At 39.9% G+C, this 27,939-nt stretch overlaps 1 protein-coding gene across 1 annotated transcript in view; it reads left to right on the top strand.

Annotated features, from left to right (window-relative positions):
- LOC108876670 (pleckstrin homology domain-containing family A member 5-like) overlaps positions 1-27,939 on the top strand; it is a 75,891-nt gene that overhangs the window by 34,752 nt on the left and 13,200 nt on the right. The window contains 11 exon segments of the mRNA XM_051073270.1: positions 6,886-6,969; positions 14,614-14,734; positions 14,904-15,008; positions 17,186-17,258; positions 19,342-19,442; positions 20,846-20,961; positions 22,532-23,038; positions 24,282-24,762; positions 25,538-25,621; positions 26,362-26,481; positions 27,501-27,554. Coding sequence (XP_050929227.1) covers positions 6,886-6,969; positions 14,614-14,734; positions 14,904-15,008; positions 17,186-17,258; positions 19,342-19,442; positions 20,846-20,961; positions 22,532-23,038; positions 24,282-24,762; positions 25,538-25,621; positions 26,362-26,481; positions 27,501-27,554 — 1,846 coding nt within the window.

Genomic DNA, 27,939 nt, shown 5'->3' with positions numbered 1-27,939 from the left:
AAGGGGAGTTTTACAGACACTGAAAGTGATGATAGAAACTTAAGATGTGTAGCTGCTGCAATGTTGGAAAGATTTTTTTCATGAAAAGACATTCAAGTCAATCCTTTTTTCTGATGAGGAACACTTGAAACATGTCGAACTTTGGTCCACAATAAAATTTGGTTTGTATGACTGCAATGCACTGCAGTTTTCTCCAAGCTGCTTCCTGAGTTTTCTCCACAAACATGAAATTTCTCCTCTTTCAATCAGTGTTTTACTTTTTCTTGAGAAGGTAGCTTGTTTCCATGGCTCTGAAATCTTCTTGAATAGCCTGTTCAGCTGTGTCACCTTGACACACTTTGCACACAGTCACAGCTGTTTGGAGGGAGCTGCTAATTGAATTGTTTGAGGAAAAAATCAGATTTGTTGCCCGATTGAGCAGCTGTTTTCTGTGGTTGAGTAAAAAAGGTCTAAGGTGAAAGTCAAAGCTTAACAGGCATGCAGCTGAAACTATCGGCTTTGCTCTCTGCAATGATGTGCTGTGAAGCAGGTTTTCAACATTTCCTTAAAGATATGTACCCCAATTAATCAAGGAGGTTGCAGTAGTCCAGGTACTGCCTTTTTTAGTGACAGCACATTGCTTCATGCTGCTGCACTGCATTTCATGCAGTCTCTCTGTGACCGCAAAGCCCCTGGTTTTGTATTTTTTGTCTTTTCTCCTGCTGCCCCCCACATGCCCTCTCACAAACTGCCTATTCTGCTTATTCAGCTCAGCTTTTGTGAGGAGGGCTATTCATACCTCCAGTCAATGTCTGTGTGGTATTGAGGAGTTCCACTGCAGTCCAACTCTTTTCTACACTGGTTAACAGAACTTACCTGATAACATGAAAGCGTTAATCAGTACTTGCCGGCCTTGTCTAACGTTGGATCCAAGTTCTTTCCTGTGTAATAGGATTAGATTCATGAGCATTATCAAGAGAATTAATTATCACTGAAAGGCTCAGTTTAGTGATTTGCAGTTAGATTTGTTTAAGGGACCAAGAAGTTTTCCTGCTGGACTTAGCCTGTAGGTTCTCTCATGATGTGCTGCTGGCTTTTAGAAATCATCTAAAAATGTGTATATTCTTGAACTGTGGTAATTAGGCTGAATTTCTACAATTGAATAAAATGGTTGAATGTCACCAAAATAGTCACATGTGTGGGTGCAGAATTATATGTGACTTGTTCAGATATGTAACATAGATATGGGCTAAGACAGCTTGAGCTGAAATGTGTGCCATGGAGTCTGGTTTTAAATAGGATGGTATGATTTCATTAGCACAGCACTGCCAGTGTAAGGGTGTGATCCTACTGAGCAATGCATGCTAAAAATGTACTCAATTATGCTACTCTGAGAAGCTGTGAATAAAGCATCTACCGTGTGCAGTAAGTGTCATAAGATCATGTCCTCTGGAAGGGAGGCTGGATTGCTTGATTATTCACTTGTAGACGATAAGATGTACAGCCAGTAGAGGCATTGAAACAGCTTAAACGATGTTCAGTTAAAAATAATTAGAATGCTTTTGGTTTGGTAAGATTATATGTATTCATAGAAAGGACAGTGAGGACAGGAAGGTTTGGCTTTCTTTGCTTGAGGTTTCCTTAAGTTCAAAGCAATAGTAAAAAGCACAGAGCTTGAATTTTGTAGCAGCATAGTAGACACACTGCATTTTAATAAGCATTGTTTCTTCTAATACAGCAGCAACAAATGAAGTGTTAGCGTAAACCTTCAATGTCATAAACTATAGGTGTTATTGGATGTGATTTAGTGGCTCAAAGTGCCAAACATCCATCAAAACCTTCTCATTTCCCATTCTCATTTCACATTCAACACAGAGTAGGTAATTGTTCTCTTCCATTTGCCTGTTTAGTATCAGTGTCAGAGTCACAGAATTGGTTTCAAAAGCTTTTTTTCATAAATTTCCCCACATCCAAATTAACTACAGCAGTTCAAACACTTCATGATGAGTTACAGAGAAATATGTTTCAATTTTTCAGCACAGCACCAAATGTGGAAATTCCCCTTACCTTTTACAGTTACTCCACACTGAAAGATTTGACAAAACATTAGGCCACAGATAGTGTTTTTAGTTTTATTCCATCTGCCATTTGGTCTGTAGTAAGCAAAGATGTAATGATGTTAGTTACCCCCATAATGACTCTTGCTTGACAAACAACATACTGTATCACTATTTTGCATGATTTTTCCTCATCTATTTTTCGTCCTCTGTACTTTCCAATGAATAGAAGGAGAGTTGTTTTTTCAGTTCATATTTTTATGACAATGATGTAGGACCTCAACAGTCTAACAACTTTGTTTTTGTTTTTAATGAACTTCAGACTTGAATAAATATCAAATATAAGTTCTCTGGGAAAATTACCCAAAATTAAATGGCTGTTTTTGGCACAGAATAATATGAGTGAGGTGGAATGCTAAACCAAATGTTTGCCCCCACCTCACCTCTTAAAAATGTATCAAACAAAGATCTGGATTCCAGCTTTTGTTTGATTTTCAAGTGAAATAAATGCACAAAGGAGCCTCCACCAGGGTGCCCAAACTTTGGTGTTAAAATACCATAATATGTCAAAACTCATGAAGACCTTTTCCCCCTCTCTCTAATGTAAAGATCGTTTTTGGACCGTCTCAGTTGTTTGTGGTTAAACCATAGTAGAAGGTTAGCAAAGGATCAAAGACCCACCCAGAACAATAAAAGCTAAGCCTGTGGAGCGTTGACCCCCAGACCTTAAGCTCTTCATTACTGCAGCTCACGGCTAATTATTGTGGACAGGATAGTCCCAGAAAACTGCCCTGTTCTCCTTGCTGCAGAGTGGTCAGCTCTTATTGCCACTCCTAGTTCCCCATTTTCATGCATTAGAGGTCAAGAAGCGAGGAACCTCCTGGTGCCTTTCATCCATACCCACCCTATAACCTAACATCTTCCACTGGAAAACAAGAGGTGACCCTGAGCCTAAATGAAGAGCATGCAATGTTTTTGCCCTCTATTCAAACAAAAATGATACCATATGCTCCCCTTACTTTACGGCCCCATGATTTTATGCTAACTTGATCTTGACTGTAGTGACCACAGACCACATCCCTCACAACATGTGTGACCATTTTAAATGGTGTTGTAAGCTAAAATTAGTTGGCAGAGGTAGTTCGAAAACATATTTACTCAAAGGGAGATTTGATTTTGAGCTGGTAGTCGTGCAGAATCAAGTGATTTTGATGCAGTAATGGCTGATGTCATCAACTTTGATTGCATTGTTATCTAGTGATGTTTTCAGAGGGCCCTTATGTTGTATAAGACAAGGCAATCAACTCACAGATTTTGTCAATAATTGTTTCGCAATATGATCCTGTCATGTTTGCAATCAGCTCCCCATGCCATGTGGAGGCATTAAAAGTGATTCTGAATAATATCCATATTTGCAATGTGGGATGCCTTCATTCTTTTTCTCAGTGTTGTCAAGCCTGCCACATTGCTATGCTGAATGTCACTCCTGTATTGTTTGAATAGGAACACAAAATAGCTCTAATAGTAGTTAAAAAAGCCAACCACTTATTGTTGTGGGCTACTTTTGTAGGTTGTCCAGGGGGAGAATTTTCTACTAAACAGGAAAATGTGTGTTGCTGTTACCCATCCTGCCTATTCTGGCCTACACATGACCGCAGCCATCATGTTACTTCATTGCCCCCATGTTTTCCACTTAGGTTCAAGAACTCACTGTCCAACTCCTGCCCATATCATATGGACCATGTTTGGAATGTTTAGGACCCTCTCAAATAGCTTCCGTCCATATAGGTATGGGGACTCTTTGATGTCACGCAACTCCCTTGTAAAAACACCGACCTTGGACACGTGTCAGTCAGCACATGTGCAAAAACTTTCTAAACGTCAGGAGGGCCTTATAATTTTAAAGATGTGACCATAGGAGGTTTGCTGTGCCTCATTTTAAAGGTGATATTTCAACTAATAGCTTTATGTCCTTTTTAAATTCAGGTTCATCAACAACTTCAGGTCTTCTTGTAGCTTGCTAACATATAAAACAGCATATGTGTTTCATTTGATTACTTGATTGAACTGACTAAAATCTAAAATCAGACATTAGCCATGTGCTCCTGAAAGTACATTTAAGAAGTTTGTGTGACCACAAAAGAAATAGGGTGCATCATCTTTGATTTAGTGTCCATTCAGAACGTCTTGATGAACAGGTGTTGCTAATGGGGTTTGTTGTGGGGTCATGACTCTGGTTTCAGTATCAAGTTCCTTTGGCTAATATTTTAGCAGACACCTGTCCAACATTACTTACATCAACAGAAACAGAACAACATGGAGATCATATTGAAGCCTTATTTTAGTGTAGTCTGAGTAGAGGCCATCGGTCTTTTGAGAACAGATCCACTGTTCAGTCGCCTTGTAGCCTTGGTTTTTGGTTTGCCTAATTCCGAGAAAAATGTCTCATTCTCCTTTGGCTAGCTGCAGTAAATATTTAACTTGTTTACTTTGGCTGCTTTTACTTCGCCATGTTTCATTGGGCAAAAAGTGTACAGTTGGTTTTGTGTGAGCTTGTGTGCTGAGACATATTTACTGTACCATCATTTAGAGGCATTGGGACTTCACCACATGGACTGCCAAACCAAAACAATGAGCTGAAGGCAGCTGAAAACTGTGTAAGAGCTGCAGACTGGTAAAACTAACCACTCTTAACACATTTATTTTAGCAGCATTAAAAGTATGCAAAATGGTATGTACAGATACCCTGTTGCATTGTTAACAGGTTGCATGCCATTCGCACATGGCACATGGTAATACATCACTTCATCACTCTAATATATATTGCAGTACACACAGCATAAGCATATAGAGTCATGGCAGTCAGTGCTTTATGAAGTCATTTGGTGGGAGATAATATACCTACCTGGGTGGATACACAGGAAAGATTTTCTTAAGTTAAATTGTTACTTTGGAAATATCCTAGATGTTATCAAACACTGTAATGAAATTGCTTGCACTGCCAATTAATAGGTGGGCAACATGGACCCATATTTTACAACCTCTTTTCCTTTTAGCCATGGCTAAAGTGCCACATGAAAGCAAACTTTTGGTTCATGTAATGAGTCACTATTTGACAGTGAATCTAAGAGTATCCAAGCTAAAAGACTGTCAAAACTGGGGTTGTTTGGAACTTTATTAGTACTGATTATAAATTCCAATCAGCATAACATCATCCTGTCATCCCAGTACGGTGTACATAAATGCCTATCCAGACATCCTCTCTTCTCTTAAATCTGTAGCTGACTTATGTGCAGAGCAGTATAGGCATGCGTGATGGGATACCAAAGAAAAATGGTGCCGTTGGTCTGCCCCAAGACCGCACAGAGTGCTCTGCTGCCAACAGTGCCTCCAGTAATTATAGACCAGAGCTGTGGAGACAGTTGCTCTCCAGGCTAAACTGAAACTAAACCCCCTATTTCATACTTGGTATTTGCTCTTTTCAGTACATGAGTACCCCATGTTTAAAACTGTTATTTTTGGGCCATAGCTGGACTCTCTTCTGTTTATAGTGCAGCCTGACTGAGCTGAAATATAGACTGTCCTGCACATAAAGGCGGTCGTAGTTTTGTTCACACTGCAGCTCTTTCCTTTACTCATATTCTCTAATGTCTTGTTTAATCTCTGCAGCTGTCAGCGTACTTGATTAATAGATCGACATTAACATATTCTTTACAGCTACTGAACTTCCCATCGCTGTAACTCACTTACAGTATAATAAAATAACCATTGATTTTCCATCTCTAAATCATAGGTTTTAAGATGAGGAAGTTGATGACCCGGATCTTCATCTTGAATTAATTAATCCATCCAGTCACAATTTTAATGACACTGTTAAAACAAAAACGTATTTTTGAATTTACTGGTAACAGTGAAGAACAGTGAGGCTTGTAATTCTTACTGGAAAGTTTACCGAGCCCTCCGCCTCCAGGCCATTCACATCACACACAACGTTGACCAGGCTCTGCTTTACTGGAAAGCTGCTGTTGTTGTAAAGGCTCCAGTCTTTGGGTTCCTGCTCTCCAAAGGCTGTATGGTCTGACCTTCTAATCATGTTGGGGTGGAAGTGACCATGGTCCACTGTAATTGGACAATAGGATGGGCGGGTGACATCCTCTCTCCCTCTGTCATTAGTTGTTGAGTGTAGGATGGCACGGCAACCTTGTGGAGCCTGTAGATTCTGGTCATGATTTGTTAAAGATGAATTTTGGCACATATTGATCTAGGTCTAAATGGCTCTTTTCTCCTCTTGTATATTAATTTAAGTAATTGTAAAAGTAAGATTTTGCTGTGGACCATTTGCTATACCAGAATAGCATCTTCCTGATTTTCTTTGTGGTCCTTGATGAAATACTTTGTCTTTTCAATATGTAGTTAAACTCTTGTTTTTTTCCATAAGCTCCCGCTGTTTGTTTTGGCTAGGATTTTGGTTTGCCTTGAATGCTTGTTGTGGTGTCACGCTGAACCAATGAATGTGTAGTTGGACCACTTTTCACAGTTGTACAGTTTGGACCATTTTTTGATTAATGAACTCCTCCTTTTACACAGCTTGCTAATACCATTTCCATACTGTATATCTGATCTGTCTCCTTCGAGCATTCCCATTGCTCCCCAGCTGATACAAACTCAACCTCAGCTGCTCTCATGTTTTGCAAATGAAGAGTTCTCTCAAACTTTTACAGCTAGATTTCTTTGAAAATATTTTTAAGGGCAATATTCAGCATTTCTATCATCAAGTATTACCAGTGGGCTCATTTTTTCATGTGTGTGTGCAGTGTGTATTAACACAATTTTTTCTTTACCCCCCCAGTCACAATGAGCGGAAGGTGACCTGCAAGCATCCTGTCTCAGGCTTACCCTCACAAGACAACTGCATCTTTGTCGTCAACGAACAGTAAGTCTCTTGTTTTTTGCTTTCAGAATGCCACTGGGGAACATTTTTGAACACTACAGTATGCCGCTGAAACTCTTGATGTGTAGGCAACATTGCACAAGTCTTTGCCTTGCCACCCTCTATTTGTAGCTCTGCCCCTAAGTTCAAAGACTCCACTATTCAGAGCTTCCACAGTTATCTATCTTTGTAAAAATATTCCTTAAAAATAATAACTAAGTTACTGAATGGAAATCCCATTTTGCTGATGCTTCTTGTATATTCATATTATTCAGAAGGTTGTATTTATTGCATAACTGATCTGCTGTTTCTACAAGTGCTGAGGCAGAGTCAAGGCTGACAATAAAAAGCCTTTGTATCATGTATACATCAGCTAGTGGGAATGCCATGATTCACAGTTCCCTCATTCTGACCTGGGTAAGAGTTCACGGCCTTTTCATTTGTCATAAGTATAAGGATATGTCCAATGATGTTACATCCATGTGATTATCTACACTGCTTTCAGCAGTCATCACGTGTCTGCTCACATGACAGGACTGTAGCCCAGTCATCATGAAGTTTCACTTCAAGGAGAACAACTCTACAAATCTGTCAGACTAAACTTTTGTCAGTATCACCTCCAGAATTACCAGTATTCCCATTTTCAGATTTAGCCACCTGTAACTTTTAACCCCTGATGATTGGCAGCTCACAGCGAGGTGTGTGGGGCAGGTATGATGTCAAACATAACAAGAAAAAGAAGGTAGATACTGCTTTGTAACTTTGGCCTCCTTCACAGATTCCCACTCAAACTGACTTCTCTGTTCCTGTGTGTTTGTAAGCGTACTAAATAAAGATGTACGTGACTGTTTGTGTCATAGCTCACATGGTGACACCAGCCTCAACTTTCATCTTCCACCCTAGTCGTCGTAGCCCAATGTTGTGCAACATGTATCGCTCCACGCAGTTTCTCCTTTTCCTCAGAAACCACTGTCATAACAGAATTCTCATAATGCTATATCGTTGCACTGAAGTCATGTCATCACAACTGGTGTCAATTATTTTATTGAGCAATGAATGCTAATTGAAATATGTTCTGCTTCGAGACATGAAATTTCACTCCCATGTGGGAAATTGTGGCTAAAGTCCAATAACTAATGGAGGATGAATTCCCTGATGGCACATCATGGGCTCTAGCTTCAGCTTATTTCAGTATTTGGCTTAGAAATTAAAATCCTGGTTTAACTAAAATATGATATAGTGAGCTTTTTTGCAACACCAAAGTCTTATGAGCTCTGTTTTGTTCAGCAGAGATGGAATAATTGAAGAATGGTTGTGAAGAAGCTTGTTGTGCCAGAACTGTCACGCTGCACTCTCTTGACACATTCCTCCCCTCACTGTGTTACTCTCACATCTCTGCAGTTTTTTGCTCTGAGAAGAACAACATGCCACTGCAAGATGATATCTAATTTGGCAATTGCTGTTTTATTTTTTATAAGATAATCTGCAAAATGAATCTATTTCAGATGTACCGCAGGTCAACTTCATGAAGGCTGTAGCAAAGTGATAAACCTATAACTTGACTCATTGTTATTTTTACGTTTATTACAGTACATTTCATCCAACAGTTGGCTGTGTTTTAGCAAAAGTAATAAGCAGGAAAATCTTTACACTGGATGAGTAATAAAAGGCAAAGACGGATTTAAGCTGCCACAGGGATAAAGAGGCCAGACTAAAAGTCACTGCTTAATCTGCTCTGCACTTTAAGTAAATCCAAAACACAAAACTTTGCTTCAATTCGGCATTAGAACTCTTAATACCTGGTATATAGTCTAGTATAACATATGACGAACATAATCTCAACCCACCTCAAGACATATAAAGTTTAAAATTAAGGAAACCAGGATTTTTTGACAGCAAATAGTCATTACTACTAAGAGACTGCATTTGTATCCCAGTCTAGGAAAAAAAACAGTCTGCCATGATGTGTGAAACTTACTTACATATCCATGATGAATTATGTAATCGTGAGAGGGTGAGGCAGCCTCCCCTGAAGAGACACATAACAGCCTAAAAGGAAGGCAGATACTGTGGCTATACCACACAGAGTCAGAGATAATTGGCACTGATCAATACAGACACTCACTATTCTGGTTAACAGGAAGACTCTTATCACATGCTTCACAAAGTTTTAATGCAGGTAAAGCAAAACTCCTTTAACCTTGAACACAATTAGAACAGGCCAGTCAGTGATGCCTGGGTCTTGTTGCCCTTATCACAGTTATTGAAGCCTCCACTTCAAAGTTCAGTGTGTCAGGTTAGTTTTGTGGAGGTTGTACATAACCCACAGTTGGATCAATATTTGGCAGGAACACACTGAGCAAACTCCACTGTGCTGTTTTTGATGGACCTGTTTAAGCTATTACATGTACATTAGCCTCTCCTAATCTGTTTTAACCTTGCTTATAGGGTATAAAAGGGCTATATTACATAGACATCTGTCACTCATACTTACACTCTCAGCTATGCTGCGATGTGCATGTTACCGCTCAAGTTATGGCTCAGTCCTGTCTTTAACACGTGACTTCACCCACCTCAGTGAATGTCAGGCTCAGCATTCTACTGTCATTACTGTACATGTCTGAGCCTATTTTTAGTGGTCCACATGATCGTATGTAGGCTGACGGGAATATTTGCAGAACTCACATGTAAACAAATTTACCAAAACATGATCTGACCTGTCTTACATTTTTGCATTAGTGTTCAGTGTAGCTCAGACCATAGTAGCTATTCTTTTAATATCTCTGGGGATATTAGACCATTATGAGCAAATTTGAAAGTAAGTGAGCAGTACTACACTATGGCAGTGATGGATTCTTTGCATTATTGTGACAAAATATGTTCACATATATGGTTTTCAATTTAATTTTCATAAACACCTTCTTAGTTAATATTCCAGAAGTTTTACCATTATCAGTGAATCAGTGCTGGCCACTATAAGCATAATTCACATTTCAAACACAAAGTAGTAAAGTTATATAGTTATAACTTTAAAGTTATATAAAGTTATAAACTGTTTTACCGATTAACTTGTGATTGGTCATTTAGGCTGTCTCTCTGAATTCCTTATAGTTGTTTTTCTCATTCATTTTGAATTTTATCATTCAAATTTTTATCATTCAAAATGAATTCAGCTACAGTGCATTAGTGAAGTCAAGTGAAAACAGTCAGCATGCCACTCCACACCATCATACCAAATTAGTAATGAGGCAGGCAAATGCATAAAATTGAAACATTAAAACGTTACTCTTCAAGAAATACATCATTACAATTGGGATATTAATGTGCGTGTAACTGATGGAACCTTTTCCAGACTGTCTTGGATATGGTCAAAACAACACAAAATATAGTTTATGATATATGCTTACTCTCAGCTCCTCTTCAAAACCCCTCATTTGTCAAAAGATTTGAACCTTTATTCTCAACAAATTTGTCTTTCCTCTGTTTTGTAGTGTGAATTGTGGAAAATTGTGTCACCCAGCGTTTAGCAGGTAATACACTATGAAGTGCAAATGGATAACTGTGTGTTCTCCACATTTGTTTTTATTTATTTCAAACACGTGAACATGTTTGTCTGTTAACAATCTTTGTTGTTGCACACTAACAACAGACTGTGGGTGGTTTGAATGGTGTTTTGCCTGATGACATGTTATGCATTTGCATTCCAAAGTCTGGTAAGGTGCACTTTACTGTCTGAACCATTTGTTGTGTTCATCTAAGCCCTTATGAAGAACTAACCGCAGGGAGATCATTACTCACTTTTCCTGAGCTGAAGGTCAAGCTGCACATCCTTGATGAAAGCTGAGCTGTTGGACAAATCTTTTATATCACCACCATTCAGTTCACTTTGTTAGCAGTTTACTGATTTCCCAGGAGGCTTAAAATGTGCTTTCCTGTTTGGTTGCTGGGTCCTAACAAAAGGTTTCTTTATGATAGGCCAGAAAGCATTAAAAAAAATATGCACTATTAAGCACTTTGTGAAAAGCACTTTGTGATACACAGCTCAGTTAAGTCTACATTTTGTCTTGACAACTTGTCAAAAACCTTGACTTTGTGAACACCCCCTCATGCTTTGACACTTACAAATGTACAGGCTACATATTCACAGGTAAGAGCTCTGACAATGTTCCTTTGCTGTGCTAGAGCTGGGTGATATAACCAGGTATCATGATCATTTTACATATTGACATAAATATAGATAGACAGTAGGTGTAACAGTTCAAGAATCCTGTTCAATATGCAAAAGTATTAAAGCTTTCATATTTGTTCACTATATTGCATGTTGCCTGATTTTGAATGATGATTTAGAGCCAAAATGAGAACTGCACAGAGCAAAGCAACATGAATACATTTAGGTCTGTAGACTACACCAAATATCAGTATCTATACATTTTTGATTTATTGCCCAGCTCTAAACTTATGTGAACTTGTGATAGGGTTTGATGTATACACAACACTGATACTGTGATCTGTGTCTGCTTGCCTTTTCTATCAGTCTTTTGTTTGTTAGAGAGATAACGGTCAGGTTCACCACCGAACAAAAGTGTTTTAAAGCACTCTTATTTCTTTAGAAATGCTGTGTGGTCATTTTAAAATGCACCCTCAGCCACTCAGTTCAGCGTTTCCCCCTGTGTTTGCTTAGAAAGCTAACACACAGACCTATACACAGAGGCACACAAAATCCATGCAGGATCAGGCAGTGATGTGACTCTTAAATACTTGGGTTAGTCTTCATATGTGGAATTGATAAAAGGGCTTTGTCTTGTGGTATAACCGGCATACAAAATGACAGCAACACAGGTTGTTTATCTTAACATCTCAATCAGACTTTTTTATTTATGTGTATATGTTTTGTTTATTTATGTAACGCATAATATATCAATCATATGACAAAACTGTCATATTCTAATATACTATTTAACACTTACAAGAACATGGTAGGAATGTACCCCTTGGTGCACCAGTTTCAAATGCACGCATGTATGAATCAACTAAACACACTAAATTAAACTTTTTTTTCCCGGCTAGTAACATTTCTTTGGGAGATAGGACATCTTGTGACCCTTTCAGGCTCTCATTTGAGATTTTTTTTTATTTCACTATTGACATGGAGCAGTGGTAAATACAAAGATGGATGTTGCTTAGCTCCGGTATTTTGATACTCATAACTTTGATAATCATAACTGCTGTGGGCAACTGCTGTCGGGAGACAAGCACAAACCTAAACAAGAAAATAGTAATTTAAAGCAGTCAGACACTCAGAACAGCATGTTGTGGATATGAGCAGTGACATAATCCATGTGGCGTGTCATAGTAACATTTCAGCCAGTTGGGGAAAAGTTTCATGTCAAAATATAGATGGGAAGCAGTTGGTGGTCTCCATTGCGTGTATGCATTGTTTTTACTGTAAGTGGTTGAGAAATAAATAGTGGAGAGGCCCAGATGGGGAAATACTTGGGAACTGAAAGTTGGCCTCTGAATTCTCATCATCACAATATTACTTATTATATGCAGTTACTGTGTATTAGCAGATGATTTAATTTTTCAACAAAATTTGCAGTTGAATTCTTGTGCGTTTAGCCGTCATGTGGCAAGCTCCACACTTACAGTAGTGGGCTGAAATGTTCATAAACATCTCATTGGGATGCTTGTGCATTTTTTCATCTTCTGCTCTCCTAACATGTCTTCCTCACTTGTTTCATGGCAAGAAATACCACAACAATCACTCGTCAAGTTTGTCCTTAACATTCAATCTGTTTTTAATAATGATCAAAAACACAATTTTATTTATATTATATGTTACTGTTGCAACTTTATTTTATTGTTAATACCATATCTACTGCAAAAATTAACATCATTGCTCCCGTTGCTCTCTCTCTGCCTGTTGTCAAAGGCCAACCTGCTAAGGCTGCTAATTTGAGACACTCACTATTCTTCGATTTCACCGCAGATTGATTATCAGGTCCAAACTAATTATCAGCAAAGCCCCAACACACACACACACACACACAAACACACTGGAACTCAGAGCCCAGAAATGGTCTCTTGGCTAAATAGAACATCAAATAGAGCAATATCTCTGTAACAACTGTCACTCCATTTTCTCCGCCCCCTCCCAAACCTTTGTTTTGATGGCAAGTCGACACACCATTGATTATGCTTCACTGAGGATTTGGCCTGTCACTGGAAGTGCTGAAAATCTTGGGAGCTGATTTTCCGGAGCGAGCTCATTAGATGGAGAAGAAGGCAAATCTCAGTGGCTCTGCAATCAGCTATTTTAGTTTAGTAGTGAGTTGAAAATTTCATGCACTTCAACTCAAGAGAGCATTAGTCACCCACTTGTCCACCCTTTGACTTCCCAGATGGTGTCCCCAGGAATGTGTCACCTCCACACAGAGCCCCCTTATATATTCAGTCATTTAAGACAATAAGATAAAAAAAAAAAACCCTTTCTAATATTTCTAATATTAGTCATTAAGTTCAGATACATATGAATTAGATGTTGCTGCTTATTGGGCCCTAACTTGTAACAAACTATATGACTTTGCTTCTAAATATGGGTAAGACAGAGGCAGACTGAAACTGTCATTGTTTTGTCTCGTCACTTTTCAGAAGAGTCTGCAGGTAGTATCAGACATGTCACTGTGCTGCACGGGAATGAACATCCTGTGTGTGTTGCCTGCTGTTGTGAGCTGAGCTGATGTTATCCCTCGTGATCCCTTTTTGTGTTTGTGCACCCTGAGTGTAACAGCATGGAGTCTGAATTGTTAAACCGTTTTTAAATTGAGTTTCTTTTTTGTTTTCGTTTCTTGTTTGTTGAGTGTTAATAGTCTTGTCTTGTGTCTAACAGATAGATTGACAAGCTGAACTAGGTGATGTAGATAGATGACGGCTAAATGGTTGTTTGATTATTCTGATTATTCATATTAAATGAGTGCCTCATATATACAGAATGGAGCCATACAATCTGAAGTCTATGACTGTTGGAATATTGATCCAATGAGCAGGGTAGATGGGAGAGCTTGCAGTGCAGCGTTGGCAGTTTCTGTCCTTATTCAGTGACCTGAAACCAGTATATCTGAGGGATTACACTTTTTTTCACTGCTGCAGTATTTCTGCTCCACTCTGGTTTTCCTGTCTTGTTCCCTCTAGACCACAATGTTGCTCTTTTCCTAAAGAATGTAGGACATCTCCATGGGCCAAAGACAGCTTATTTTACAAGGTGTTCTGTCCTATGGCAAATGTATTGAACTTGGTGCGCTTTCAACATATGCTTTACAAAAAAAAACTGCTACAACTGCTGCATTCCAATATGTGAGACAGACTTTGCAGTCCATTTAAAGCTGTTAGAGAACTGGAAATGTATCTACAGTGACATGGTGGGAGTAATTGGCTTGATTCATAGGCCCATGTTGAGATCTCATTATAACAGAGTTTGAACTTCAGAGGAATGATGGGGGAACGGACGATAAAGGCTGCTTCCTCCTATTTTTCTTTTTTTATCAAGGTCATTGAACATAAATCGGCATTCTGTATTTGTGACTGATGACTTGCCTATGTGCTTTTGGCATGCTTTGTTCTTTTCTCTCTCTCTTTTTTTTTTTTTAGATCTGCCTCCAAAGCACCAGCGAATGAGAAGAAGGAACGAGCACTAAACACCATGAGTGAGGCCTCCAACTACACAGGCGGCTCGGACTACGCTGCAAACCCCAGCAGCCCAGCAGGAAGAGTGAGTGACACACATGATAATCGTGGGATTATAATGCATGTCTGTGAAGTAATGGAAACCCAAGTGGATTATATTTTTTAAATACCTTTAAAATTTTGAGAAAAGTATACACATTTTTTGTGTGGCTTGAGCTCACTTTGCTGTTTACTCATTCATGCTGTATTTTCAGCCTTCAAGACCTTCCAAAAAAGTTCATAATTTTGGGAAGAGATCCAACTCTATCAGGAGGAATCCCAGTGCCCCAGTAATCAAGAGAAACTGGCTTTATAAACAGGTGAGCAAGAGTGTGTGACTTCAACTAAAACTTGACACATTTAGTCCTATAAATCATATAATGAGGTGAGAAGCAGAGGAGGTAACTTGATTTTAAGCCATACTAGTGTTGTGACTCTGCTACAGACTTTCATTTCCATCTAAGAATGAAGTCTAATACCTCTGGAGATCCCCTTACTATATTGTGTGTGCACTGTTAATTAGCACATTAGCATGCCAAAACACAAAGATGGCAAACATTATACCTGCTAAATACTGTATCAGCATATTAGCACTTTCTGTTAGTATGCTGACGTTAGCATTTAGCTCTACATGCTAATGTGTCTTAGTACACTCTCACAAAGCACTCGCTTGTGTTTTTAACATTAGCTTAAAAAGAAAATAACAAAATAGAAACCTAAAATAAAGTAACAGTAATACAGCAACCTTTTTGCATGTTTGCTTGTATTTGTTTGGTTGATTTATAGGTAGAAACAAGGATATTTGGGAAGTGTCTGAATTTAGCTTATTTTAGTGAACAGGGGATCATCTTGTGAATGCAGCCTTTATTTTTTCAGGGTTTATGGTCTCTCTCTAGCTGTAACATTTGCAGCAACAGTCTTAAGATGAGCACAAAGGAAGCTTTTTGATGTCTTACAGGATCTGAGCATTTCTTTGTCCAGTGTTTCTGCTCAGCCAGTCAACCAGCACGGGTAGTGTTTAAATACCAATCCCTCATCACAGCTCCCTGGCTACTTACAGCAGGGTGAAAAGGGGGTGCTTGAGGCAGCTCTTGGCCAGACAGGACTCTCTCATGCTTCCTAAGTGGGAGACTCATTTAGTTTTGATTGCAGCCTCCCGGCGCAGTTTTGTGAACACATGATGGCCTCCTTTGGTACAGCTGCCAGCTGCTGTTTCTTTGGGGACCTCAATCAGGGTGACGTAGATCAAGCTAAAGGCTCACAAATCTCCTACCCTGAATAAAAGCTGGATTTGCACTTTTATTTTCCTGCCTCATTGAAACCTGGAAGCTATTGAAGTCCTTGGCTGAGGAAAAGCTGAAGCCCTTCAGTTGATCCATTGGGAGAACAAATGCCACAGTGATTGATGTGATTGGTGAATGACTCATTTCTCTCTTCCCGCCTAGAAGAAGATCTGACAGAACTTTTGATAAAGTTTATTCATGAACATGTTGTAAAATGAGTGGTTAAGACCTTGATTGTACAGAGGGAAGGTAATAAACTAATTGAGGCAAGAAATGTAAATCTTTATATTTCAGATCTGCCTCCATTATGAATATACTGCACAGCATCTGGTATTGTGAATTTTTTTTATAGTAATGTGTTAAACATGCTGGTTCACGGAACTGAATTTCCATTTCAAGAAAACTGTGGCCTACATGCCATCTGACCATAATGACAGAGTTGTTGAGGTCCCTCCCCCTATTTTTGTCTCCGGTTGGAATCCATGAGTAAGGACTCTGCTCAAGTTTTCCAATAAAGCAAACGGGGGAGTTAATACCCTTTTCCTCACCCTTCATCCTTTTAAGCAGCAGCCTGAAACCTTCTTTGATCATGGCATTGCGATACTGAAGAACAACTTAAGCACAGGGGGTTTATTTTTGCTGGCCACTCAACAACATGCTTTCGTTTATAAGTGAAAGCTGGTTATTGGGTTGAAAATACAGCAGAGCACTCTTATTATTTTGTTTATTTCATACCAGAAATCAAATGTATCCCCTGAGCCACATAAATTACCCTTATTTCATCCCAAGCATATGTAAAATTTGAATAGTAAAAGGTAGATGAGTTTCACATCGTCTCCATTGAAGTAATTTTATTTACTTACTGCAAATCACACAAGTCACACAAATTCCAAGGAGGCATTTTCTTGTACAATGTGCAGAAATGCACACACATAAATTAAACACATGAAAAACAAAGGGGTACCTGGTGTGTAGTTGACATGTCAATCATTTGGAAGCATAGCATAGGAATGCCATTTAAAGGCATCAACCCAATCTATTAAGTTATACATATATATATATATATATATATATATATATATATATATCACAAAGAGTTAATCACATGGAAGGAATTCAATCAGAAAAAGTGAGGGGACCATAGCATTTCACAGTGTAACCATCCCCACTACTTTGTGAAGTAACCGTGTCCTGTTCCCCTGGTGTCTTTGTAGGACAGTACAGGGATGAAACTGTGGAAAAAGAGGTGGTTTGTGCTGTCTGACCTGTGCCTCTTCTACTACAGAGGTGAGTCCTTTCCTCTCAGCTAACGACATGTTTCATTAGTGTGCCACTGCTTACAACAATAGTAGCTTTCAATTAGAAGCTTGGTGTGCTGTTGTGACCTTCAGAGCCCCATGCTCCCCCAGCTCTTGGCGATTATTAATGTATCTGGATCCAAGTCCCCGTGGTAAGCAGCCTGTCAGGACCAACTGAAGAGACATATTAATTGAAATGGCTCTCCTGTCGTCTGATTTGCTATTTTAGAGATCGTTTTTCCCCAAGCAAAGCCAGGGCTTTAAACAAGGCTTAGATGTAGCCATAATTTTGCAAGAGAAAGCATAGCAGGAAATTGGATTTCGCACTAATGTTAAGTCATGAAACAAGTTTCCAGAGATGATGCTTTTTTGTACTGTGGTTGCATGCTTATGTAGTTCTTGGATTCAGATACATTAAACAGAATTTATCTTGCTGATATTTGCAGATCCTCCTCTAATTCCATATTATAGGGACCACCATCATATTATTAGAATAGTCACTCTTTTTGAATATTTGTGGTATGTATTTTAGTAAAGACAACCCATATTTTCCTGACTAAGTTATTGAATGTTCTACTTTGATTGAAGTGGAAACTTAATATGTTATTTAGATGGCCACTACCACTGTCGCCATGTTTTTTCATGATGGGCTTATTGTGGGAGTTCCAGTCCAGTTTAAAGGGGTTTCCATTCAATTATTAAAATCTCTTTGCTACTATTGCACAGTAGGAATACATTTGCAAGTGTTAGATGTGATCTTTTCTATAAGCTGCTATTGACTGAGCTGTTATTGACTGAGTATTTCAGCCTCTCTCATGCAGTACTAATGTTCATATCAAATATTGACACAGCTGTGTCCAGAGAATGTTTGAGAGCTTTCCTATTGAAAAAGTGGAATGAATACTGTGACTCAGTGAGGCCGTGTGGTAACTGTAGGCTAGGTGTACTGCAGAGAAAATCTAAGTCTTGTGTGGCACAAGTCCACATATCACAGTGCCCTCTGCTCACTTGATGCGGATACAGGCATCATTTCTGCTGATCAGGATGACATCTAGTCTGTGTTATTTCTGGTGTCTGCCAGTCCTGTCGCCTTCTTTCCACCCACTGACTGACAAAAGCCACAGACAGTAGCAGACCCATAGGCTTTATCCAGACAGACATGTTGAGAAATTGTATTCATCAGCAGGGCGTGGGCAGAGAGGTCATGAACTGCACTACCCCTCAACTAAATGCAATGGCTATCTGTCATAGTTATCAGACTATTGTGGCGTGCTTAGGATCTCCCACAAGGTTAGCTTATGTTCAGAGACTGTTCTGCAGAAACTGCTGTGTGTGTGTTTGTGTGCGTTTTAGAGACACAGAGCCTTGATGAAAAAATAAATGTGAGACTAGTGGGCTCAGGTATAGCTGATGCTGGTGAATAGATCAATCTGTCAGTCCTTCAAACTTCAGTAAACTAAACTAAACTACCAGAGACCCACCAGAGTTCAGCTACCATTTACTCCCTGAAATTTAGCCGCCGTTCATGGTGAGCCTTGCTTGTTCCAGTTACCACCAGTATGCGTTGAAAGACTGTGACTTTCACATAACATCCCCAGTCAACACTCACACACAAACACACATACCAAGCAAATGCATATATGGGACTGCAGCATATATGATATATGATATATTTTGTTGCCCTTTGCTGTTTTGGGTAAGCAGTGCAGACTGCTTATATCAAATATTGGGAGGTTAAGCAATTTTCTGCTTAAAACTCTGGACTCAATCTAATCCCCCCTGTGGAGAGTGCTCCATTGTCAATGTGGAGCCCTGTCTGCTAACTTAATGAGGATTAGAGCAGCCTAGCTGCATAGGACGTTGGATCAATGCTCATCTTTTCCACTGATTGGACTCTGCACCCTCTGCTCATCTGACCAGCAGACTCCTCTAACTTTTTGTTTCACAATCAACATGGTTCTCCAGCTTTTTTATTTTTACAAATTAATGTTCAACAAAAGAGTTTAGTGTAGTATCGTCAACAAAAATATGAGTACAAAAAAAGTCTCTAATGCACAGTCTTTTTTTTGCAGATGAAAAAGAGGAGGGGATACTTGGCAGCATCCTCCTACCAAGCTTTCATATATCTATGTTGTCTGTGGATGATCACATTAACAGAAAATATGCCTTCAAGGTCAGTGCATGTTTTCATTCCAGTCAAACTTTGTTAGACTCCACGTTGTATGGTTAAGTATATTTAGGGCATACAAAAGTAAAGCATTAGTATCAGTTATTGGGAAGAAAATTTAAAGCTCTAATAAAATAAAATAGAATGATAAGAGCTGAAAGAATAAGGTGCCTTTGATCACTGGTATACAGTTTGAGATTTGAAAGTAGTTTTTACTGTTTTTGTATTAAGAATAGAAATCAGGTTCTATGCTTTCCTTTGAACACATTTTGTCTACTTTGGAAATGATTTTCAATTTGATTGATTGTGAGGTAACGAAAGTTTTTTTTTTTTTTTTTTTTTTTTTTTTACTTCAACTGCACCTTGGTATTGCTAAGAAAGCAAAGAAAACACATGCCAACAGTCATATCTGTGCTGGCTACTGCCTGTGGTGTAGTACTATTGCATTGCAATACTCTTAGTTGACTCGGAAACCTCAAGTTACTGGGCAACAGGGATATTTTATGGGATCTCAGTGGTGTGTACAATATTTGACTGTGGGTCCTTCATAAACCCTAAGAGACAACAGAGTTGTCCTGCCAAGTACAGCCAAACACAGACGCCTGGGAGTCTGCTCAAGGTCTGTCCAACCACACAGCCCACTCCTTTTCCAACTTAGACTCAGGCTGAAAGAGAGCGAGTTGAGGTAAAGAGAGAAACACGAGAGCAGGGCACGACCTCTTCAGTTTACAGTGATTCACTTAGGAATGGGATGACTCTTTGACTGCATATTTTTCATTCTAAACTTTTCCTGCCTCTTGTTTTTGTGGCCAAAATGGCCATGTCATTAAAAGTAGCTTATTTCTCATAATTGGAGCAATGACAGTGCTTTTTTGCTTTTCAGACTTTGGTAAACAGGATATTGAGGTTGTTCACTAAACATTCTGTTTTTCTCTTTCTGTGTCTGGGTTTAACAATATATTGGTTTATTCACTGCGAGGGAACAGAGCAACAACGGAACAATGTGTTTGCCATACAATGGACTGCATGGTAAGTCCTACAGTATTGTGGCAGATTTATTGCCCTAATCTAGTGGTATGCATGAAACTCAGGTGACTCATGGTTTGATTTATGTGAATGGCACAGATGCCCACAGCAGGGAGTATTTCACAAACCAGCTTTTTTCACCATTATTTGCTAAGAAATATGACATGAATTATAGTAATTTTTGCCTCAAGTGTTTGAATATCTCTACAGTCTTCTTTTATAGTGTTAAACCCACCCAACAGAAAGCAACCTTCATTTACCAGTAAGGGTTAAAGTACTAGAAATCACAGATGACTTGATTTATATTTTTTGCCTTCTCTCTTTCAGGTCACTTTCTCTGTGTCACTGTTTCCTGTCCCCGATCCTGTCTACTGTGTCAACAGGCAACGCATCCCAACATGCGGACATACTATTTTTGCACAGACACAGCCAAGGAAATGGAGTCCTGGATGAAAGTAATGACAGATGCTGCACTTGTACATTCAGACCCAGTCAAAAGGTTTGTAAGAACAACACTAATATCGACATTTATAGAGAGAGCCTGGAATTTTTATTTTTATTTTTATTTTTTATTTTTTGAAGTTGGGAGATTATAGTGGGTTGTATCACTTCTGAAATGAGAGAGATTTGAAAAAGATTTGAGGACAGTTCTTAAGTACTAATGACTTCCTAGGTTTATTTCTCCTCCCTGATTTTCTTTTTTAGCATTTGTACTGTAAACAAGTGCTTTTAAATCCCTCTGTAAAGTTATTTGGCATCAGTTATTTGTCTCTGGGTTTGTTGCAGAAGCTGCGACTTTCTTTCATATTACATAACTATTTTTACTATAAAAGTTTATTACACAGTAACATATGTGGGCATGTGTGTGTTGAACGTGTGGTGCAGGTGGTTGAGGGGATGTTGTGCACAGCTGCACTAGCTGGTCAGGATCACTGACTTATGAGGATAGGGTTTTTTCCCTTTTTCTTTTTTTAAACTGTGTTAAATGTCTGTCATTTGGCAGCCTGCCTGTCTAATGCCCTCCTTTTACAGGGGCGAGCAGAGGCGTAATGGTAAAGTGCTCTGTAATTACACAGAGCAGTAGTGCCTGAAATCCACTGAATAGCACTGTTAAATGGGGCTGTGATTTTGTTCCAAGACTATTTAGCATAACAGCATTATAATATCTATTTAGTGAAGGCTGTCTTAATTTTAAAGTATCTAGTGTCTCGTAATCTGTGGACAGTATTGCTTATTGTCACATCTTTTCATATTTTTAGATGATGGGTATTGTTAAAAATGAGCAAAACCTATTCAGTTAAGGACCTTTCCCTTTAAGCATTTCCTCAATCTCTTCCAAGTATGAGTAAACACTTTCATGGGGTTAAATGTGTGCTCCACTGGGCTGGTGGAGCCACAGAGGGCTGGAGAAGACATTACGTGACTAGTGAAGCTATTTAAAAGGATACAAGTGGAAACTGTGAAGGAATGCCTTTCCTACTGCCTTCATATTGCTAACCCAGTGAGCCATGCTGCTGAGGGGAATTTGCAGAACTTTGAAGTTGTGACCTTGAGTCTGTCTAAGGCCAAGGAGTAGTGGTGTCTATTACCTCTTGAGACCTCCCTAAGGACCGCAGAGCTGTAGATAGGTCTTCTAGGGAGGAGGTAAAGGGGAGCTGCAAATGGATTACCGGGGTCTGAGCACCACCTTTGAGATGTGTCCCGACAGAGGCAGTGTTTTATTGGGGATATCTGATTCCCTTTTACACGGCTGGCCTCCTCAGCAGCTGGAAGAGACATTGTGCACCTTCACCAGTTTTCTTTGCGCTTTCTTTTTATTTTAGAGTTCCCCCCATTATAAGAGTTCACAAAGGTAGTGCATAAGGCCTGCAGTATATTTTATTGTCTCAAACACCTTTTACTGGCGATCTCTGACACAAAAGCATATCCCAGCTGTAGTTTCATCTAATGTAGTTACCATCTTCCCATCACTGCCCAGGTGATTTTATGTGTCTTGATTGTGTTTGGATAACACAGGGTCTTAGATTGTTTCTTTCGTAATACCCAGACCTCCTCCTTGTCTTTTTCAGGTTGGACCGACTAAAAGTAGAGCAGTGTGGACCACAAGAGATCAACCATGTGGCTAATCACAGGACGCCACTCACACAGCCTGAAATCCAGAACAATGAACGCAATCGCGAGGTTGACCTTGAGCACGCTGCGGCAGTCACCACCACCACGGCAGAAGAAGAGAGGAAGCAGCGTGATGCTGAGCGCTACGGCTTCCAGAAGGACGGTGCAGAGCGTGAACGTCCACTCACCAAGATTAACAGTATCAAACTGCAGCCAGCCCAGGCAGCAGCTGTCAAAGCTAACATTACCTCACCCCAGACTCCAACTGAGGTGGATGGGTCACACCGTAGCCCCCAGGTTAATGGATCCAGTGAGCAGTGTCCGGCTGATGGGACCGGAATTCCTCCTCAGCGAAGTCCCACCCATGAGCCAGACCGCACCCTGAGCAGGACCAGCTCTATGCAGCAATTGGAGCAGTGGGTTCGCACACAAAGAGGACGTAACCAGGATGATGACACCAGGAGGTTGGCTTGATTATATTGCTTTTTCGGGTTTAAAAAATATTCATATTTCAATTATTTCACTGTGTCATCTCAAAAATATGTGTGCTGCCAGAAAATATGCCAGTGCTAGTTGTTTTTAGGTTATTGCACAGTCTTGTCCTACTTCAACAACAAGAGGGGGAACTTGGCTAAACTTAGTAAAATCTAGAACTGCAGATTCACCTGCATTTTAGGACAGAAGGGATTCTCCTTAAGCATCTGAGTGCCCACATACAGTACATATGCAGACTCAGATTTTTCAAAGCTTCTTAGTCCCATTTCTCTCCAAAGCTGTGTTGATTAAAGCCAGAGGATTCACACACTCCTCACCATGATTTAAACACTCTGACATTACGCTATTAAATGTACCAGTAAGTAGACCTGAGGATAAACAATAGCTGAGCAGAGCTGTTAGCCAGAGTTACTGCCTGCCACTGACCCTGCTGTGAGAGTCCCATTTTTAATTGGTTGAGCTTAAACTCTCTCACTGTGTCTGTCTGTCTGCCTGCCTGCCTGTCTGTCTCTCCATCTGGCCGCCCAGCTTGTGCTCATGTTTGACACAGCCTTGCCTCTTTCTCATCAGTCACTCTCTGAGTGAGTTGATTTTTCAGAAATGGACCCGCACACCTGCTTTAAGTAGTGCATGAACTTAATAATATTTTCATGGATAAAACCACAACAAGGCCTTGGAGCTCACCATTTTTTCTCTCTCCGTTCAACAGTCTCTGTTCATCATTACATGCATGTCCTCCAGAATGATGTTTCCATGTAGTCACAAGCTTTTTTTTTAATGCTACTGGGTTTTACAGATCAGTGAGCCTTCTAGCCAGGATCTGTCAGGAAGTCTTAATAGGAAGCTCTCTCAATGCTAGCTGCACTGACTTTGAGCCCACTGTGGAAGTGAAGCTTTTCAAAGCTTTGTTGTCATCGGAAAGGTCTAATTTGTCCAGAGGGGGTTCTTGCTTCTATCTCTCTACATACCGTAACCTACTGTTGATAAATACTTCAGTTAACTTGTTGTGCTATTCAGACACATCCAGAGCAGAGGGACGCATCCATTTTGAATCTTTGTAGAAGACTAGACTGGGGATGTTTTTTCAGTCAACAATATTAGATACTAAATTATTTGCCTTTCACCAAACATCAGTTTGTCTGTGTGAATCAAGTCAATAAGATCTGTTCATACCCCCCAATATTATGGTTTCTGTTTGTTCTTTCTCCCCAGCATCACATCGTACCAGACGCTGCCTAGAAACATGCCAAGCCATCGGGTACCCTATATGCCTCATTATGGCGATGGCTACCGCAGTATGCCCAGGAATAGCATGGCACAGCGGGACAGCATCTGCAGTATGTCGCCATCATTGTACGACCAGGCCCTGGGTCCCTCGCCGACTGATAAGCGCCGCTCCATGCGTGATGACACCATGTGGCAGTTGTATGAGTGGCAGCAAAGGCAGGCCTACAGCAGGCAGCCGGGGCTCTACAGCAACATGGCCAGTCCCAAGACCATGATCAACCTGTCAGAGCACACCATGCCAAGCCACTCCATCCCCCCCTCGCCTTCCCACGGCTCCCTGTCCATGTACGGCGGCTACTCTCCGATGCGAACCTACAACATGAACAGCGCTCATTCCGAGGTTTCCTCTCCTATCTACAGAAGAGACATGAGCATTGACAGACGGCACAGGCCTCAGCTCAACAAGGTCAGTTAAGGCACACACAAATGCTGAATAGGTGATTCAGCAGAATAACAAATAAACGTATTTATGTCTTACTTTTAGTGGTATCTAGGTATAAAGGTATTTTTGCTCAGATTTTGAGATATCCATCCCTGAGATTTCTCGCCTCCACCCCACGACAGCAGAAACTCATGAGAATTTTGTTAATGGTTCTTCAGTTATTAAGATAAGTCTTTCAACATCTCTTTCACAATCAGTGTCAGAACATGATTTTAACAGTTTACATTAGAGGTACTTTCTACTGAAAAAACTGCCCTTCTAAAAACTTTTAACCTAATGTACCATTGATTATCTAAATGCTTGTGGAAAAAGTGTTGCTGATTATATTTTTAAATGTCAGTTTTGAAAGCAAACAAGATCGTCTCAAGAGAGAGATAGACTCTCTCTCTCTCTCTCTCTCAAAGGTCCGCTCACTAGCTTGTGAGTGTTTGAAGTTATTTATTACATATACTTTTCCAAAATGTCAAAAATAAATCTGTGCTTTTACGCTCAAGTCATTTTCAATTTTTGAGCAGCACAAAAAAGCCATTTATCTTCACTGTATTTGTGGTGACAGAATTCTGACATGATGTCTCAGTGCTCTGACATATAAACAAGAAGTATCAAGATAATTAATTGCCACTGTGGACAAAATGTTTCTTTGTATTTGGGTGAATCCCTCTACTATAAAATGATTATTTAAAGCAATCCATGGTGTAACTGACAAGCATGTTTGTTTTTGATTTACTGTGTCCTGCAGTATGCCTACCCGCCTGACAGGAGGTCTATGCCTGCGGGAATCCCAGTCCAGACTATCACTGCCCAGTCTCTCCAAGGCAAAACAGTAAGTCCTCTTCAGAGTCGCCCCCTCCTGTGTTCATTACTGTTTTCCAAGTGCCCAGGACTGAGTCAGTGTACTCCTCAGTGAAGATACGTGTATGAATTTCCGTAATGCACCACCCAGTAATTTCACGCTTGGGTTGTACGCACTCATTCATTTGGGTTCAATTGGACTTTTGTGTATTTTCATAACACCACCCAACCTACCCACTTCCTCCCTCTTCTTTCTGTCCTTCATTTCCCTCCAAAAAGACATTGTGACTGAATCTTTAGACACATATTTAGGCAGAACTCAGATGTATGTTCCAAGTGGGAGGATTTGGGGTATGTTCACTTCAGGAGCTCCTTAGACTCGCTTCACTTCATTGGAGACTTAAAAACCCTGTCACTCACAGCTCTCTAAGCCAGATCAGGAATTTATGTCAAAGCTGTACACAGTGCTATGTCCTCATGGAGCTGGTTAAGTATGAACTGGATTCTGTAATAAATGCTAAACTGTCCCTCTGTCTTGACTGGACCTGTAGAATTTGCATGCTGCTGACAGCGATAGAAACCTTGGATAATCTCATGGTTCTGAGCTGCATGAAAACTCAGTACCTGGATATAGTAACTGTTCACCTATTTGGAGCCTTATACCTCTAAATCTCCTGTCCTGGTGTGTTCTCTCCTTTCCTCTCCCACTCCCCCTGCGGTGTGTCCCTGTTTCATTGTGGCTGTATTGTCCCTCCCTCCCTCCCCTTGCAGCCTGAGGAACTGACTCTGCTGCTGATAAAGCTGCGGCGGCAGCAGGCAGAGCTAAACAGTATCCGGGAGCACACTGTAGCACAGCTTATGCAACTAAACATGGATGGCGACAACCCAAAGGTCAGGCCCCCAGAGATGCCTCTGCAGGCGTGTATGTTAGCGTGTGGTGTGTATGCCATCTTTACCCACTTCCATTATCCATCTTGATCCAAAGTTTTTTTTTTTTTGGTCTTCACAAATGGTTGATTTAAGGAGAAAGGCACTAGAGTAGACATTTTCTCCACAAAGGACTATGTGTTGGCTTGAAGTTGTCCATTCAACATATTTGGGGATCAGCAACTTTAGAAACCAACGTTTCCCAAAATGTGTGAAAAAATAGATACATTTTAGGATCTGACATCGTGCAGTTGATGAGATCATTGCATGTGGGCAAGCAGTTGATTGAGTCATTTTATTTCCATGAAGAGCCCAGACAGATGTTAACCGGAAATGAAACTTAAAGCCATTGGCGAGCTTAAAGAGTGACCGGCTAAGGAGGTTAAAACCACTGGCAAACGTTTTTGCATTTTAAGTCTCTTCTAAGACGTCAGACTACAGATTTGACCGTTGAGGATATAGGTCAACCAGGCTTGAGGTGGACTATACTTGAGTTTGAGTGATTAGGGTTTGTAATCACTTTTTTACAGTTTTTTTTGTTTGTTTTACCTACTGTTCTACAATTTATTTGAGGTCTCCTCATGTCATTATAGCCAAAGATGTATGCTTTATCTTAGTAGTGGGTTAGTATCAAGATACTCATACCCCTGTTTAAGTGATGTATTATTTCCTCAGCTTACTGCTTCCTTCGTATTTTGCATGTACTTGGTCAAGACTAAACATTGGCAATTTGGTTATTATGGAGCTCTAGTCTAATACTACACTCGTTCTGTTTCCTTATATAGCACCTGACCTAATTTCTTTACCTTGACTGGTTCTACCATCCTTTCTTCCTGGTTATCTTTGGGTATACTGTACATAACACGTTTTTGTGTGTGTGAGAGCGAGCGAGAAAGAGAGAGAGGGTCTGAGTCTAAGAAACAAAACAAGTCTCACTCTCCTTTTGCCTTTTCTTTTCTCTCCTCTTTTGCTGCTGATGCTAGAATGACATTCTCTCCCATCACCTCCAAAGGAACCTCATGTTTTTGGACAATCAGGTGGGGTAATGCATGGATGCATGGCCCTGTCTTCTGTCATGACCTGAACTCATGTAATGCTTTGCTATAATTATAGCATAGTAGTATTGTAATTTAAAATAATTTTTTAGCAATACCTACATAGCATGGACCAGTGTCACATTAGCACAGCATTAGTAGCCTAAGCTAGTCTGTACTACCTGTCCTTAAATTGGCCTATTCATTCATTCCTTAAACTCACAGTCTGTCATACTAGGTGAAGATCTGGATATCACTCTAGTATGTAGAGCTGGGAGGTTTGGACAAGCTTTATGTCTTTTAATATAAAGTACATTTAGAGTGTGTATCATATCACTGAACTGTTATGTGTTAACATTAATCTTGTGTTTTTTTATAGCTGTGAAGT

This window comes from Lates calcarifer, linkage group LG10 (assembly GCF_001640805.2).
Source record: "Lates calcarifer isolate ASB-BC8 linkage group LG10, TLL_Latcal_v3, whole genome shotgun sequence".
Taxonomy (NCBI): domain Eukaryota; kingdom Metazoa; phylum Chordata; class Actinopteri; family Centropomidae; genus Lates; species Lates calcarifer.
Note: the sequence above shows the minus strand (reverse complement) of the source record. Positions and strands in the feature narration are given on the sequence as shown.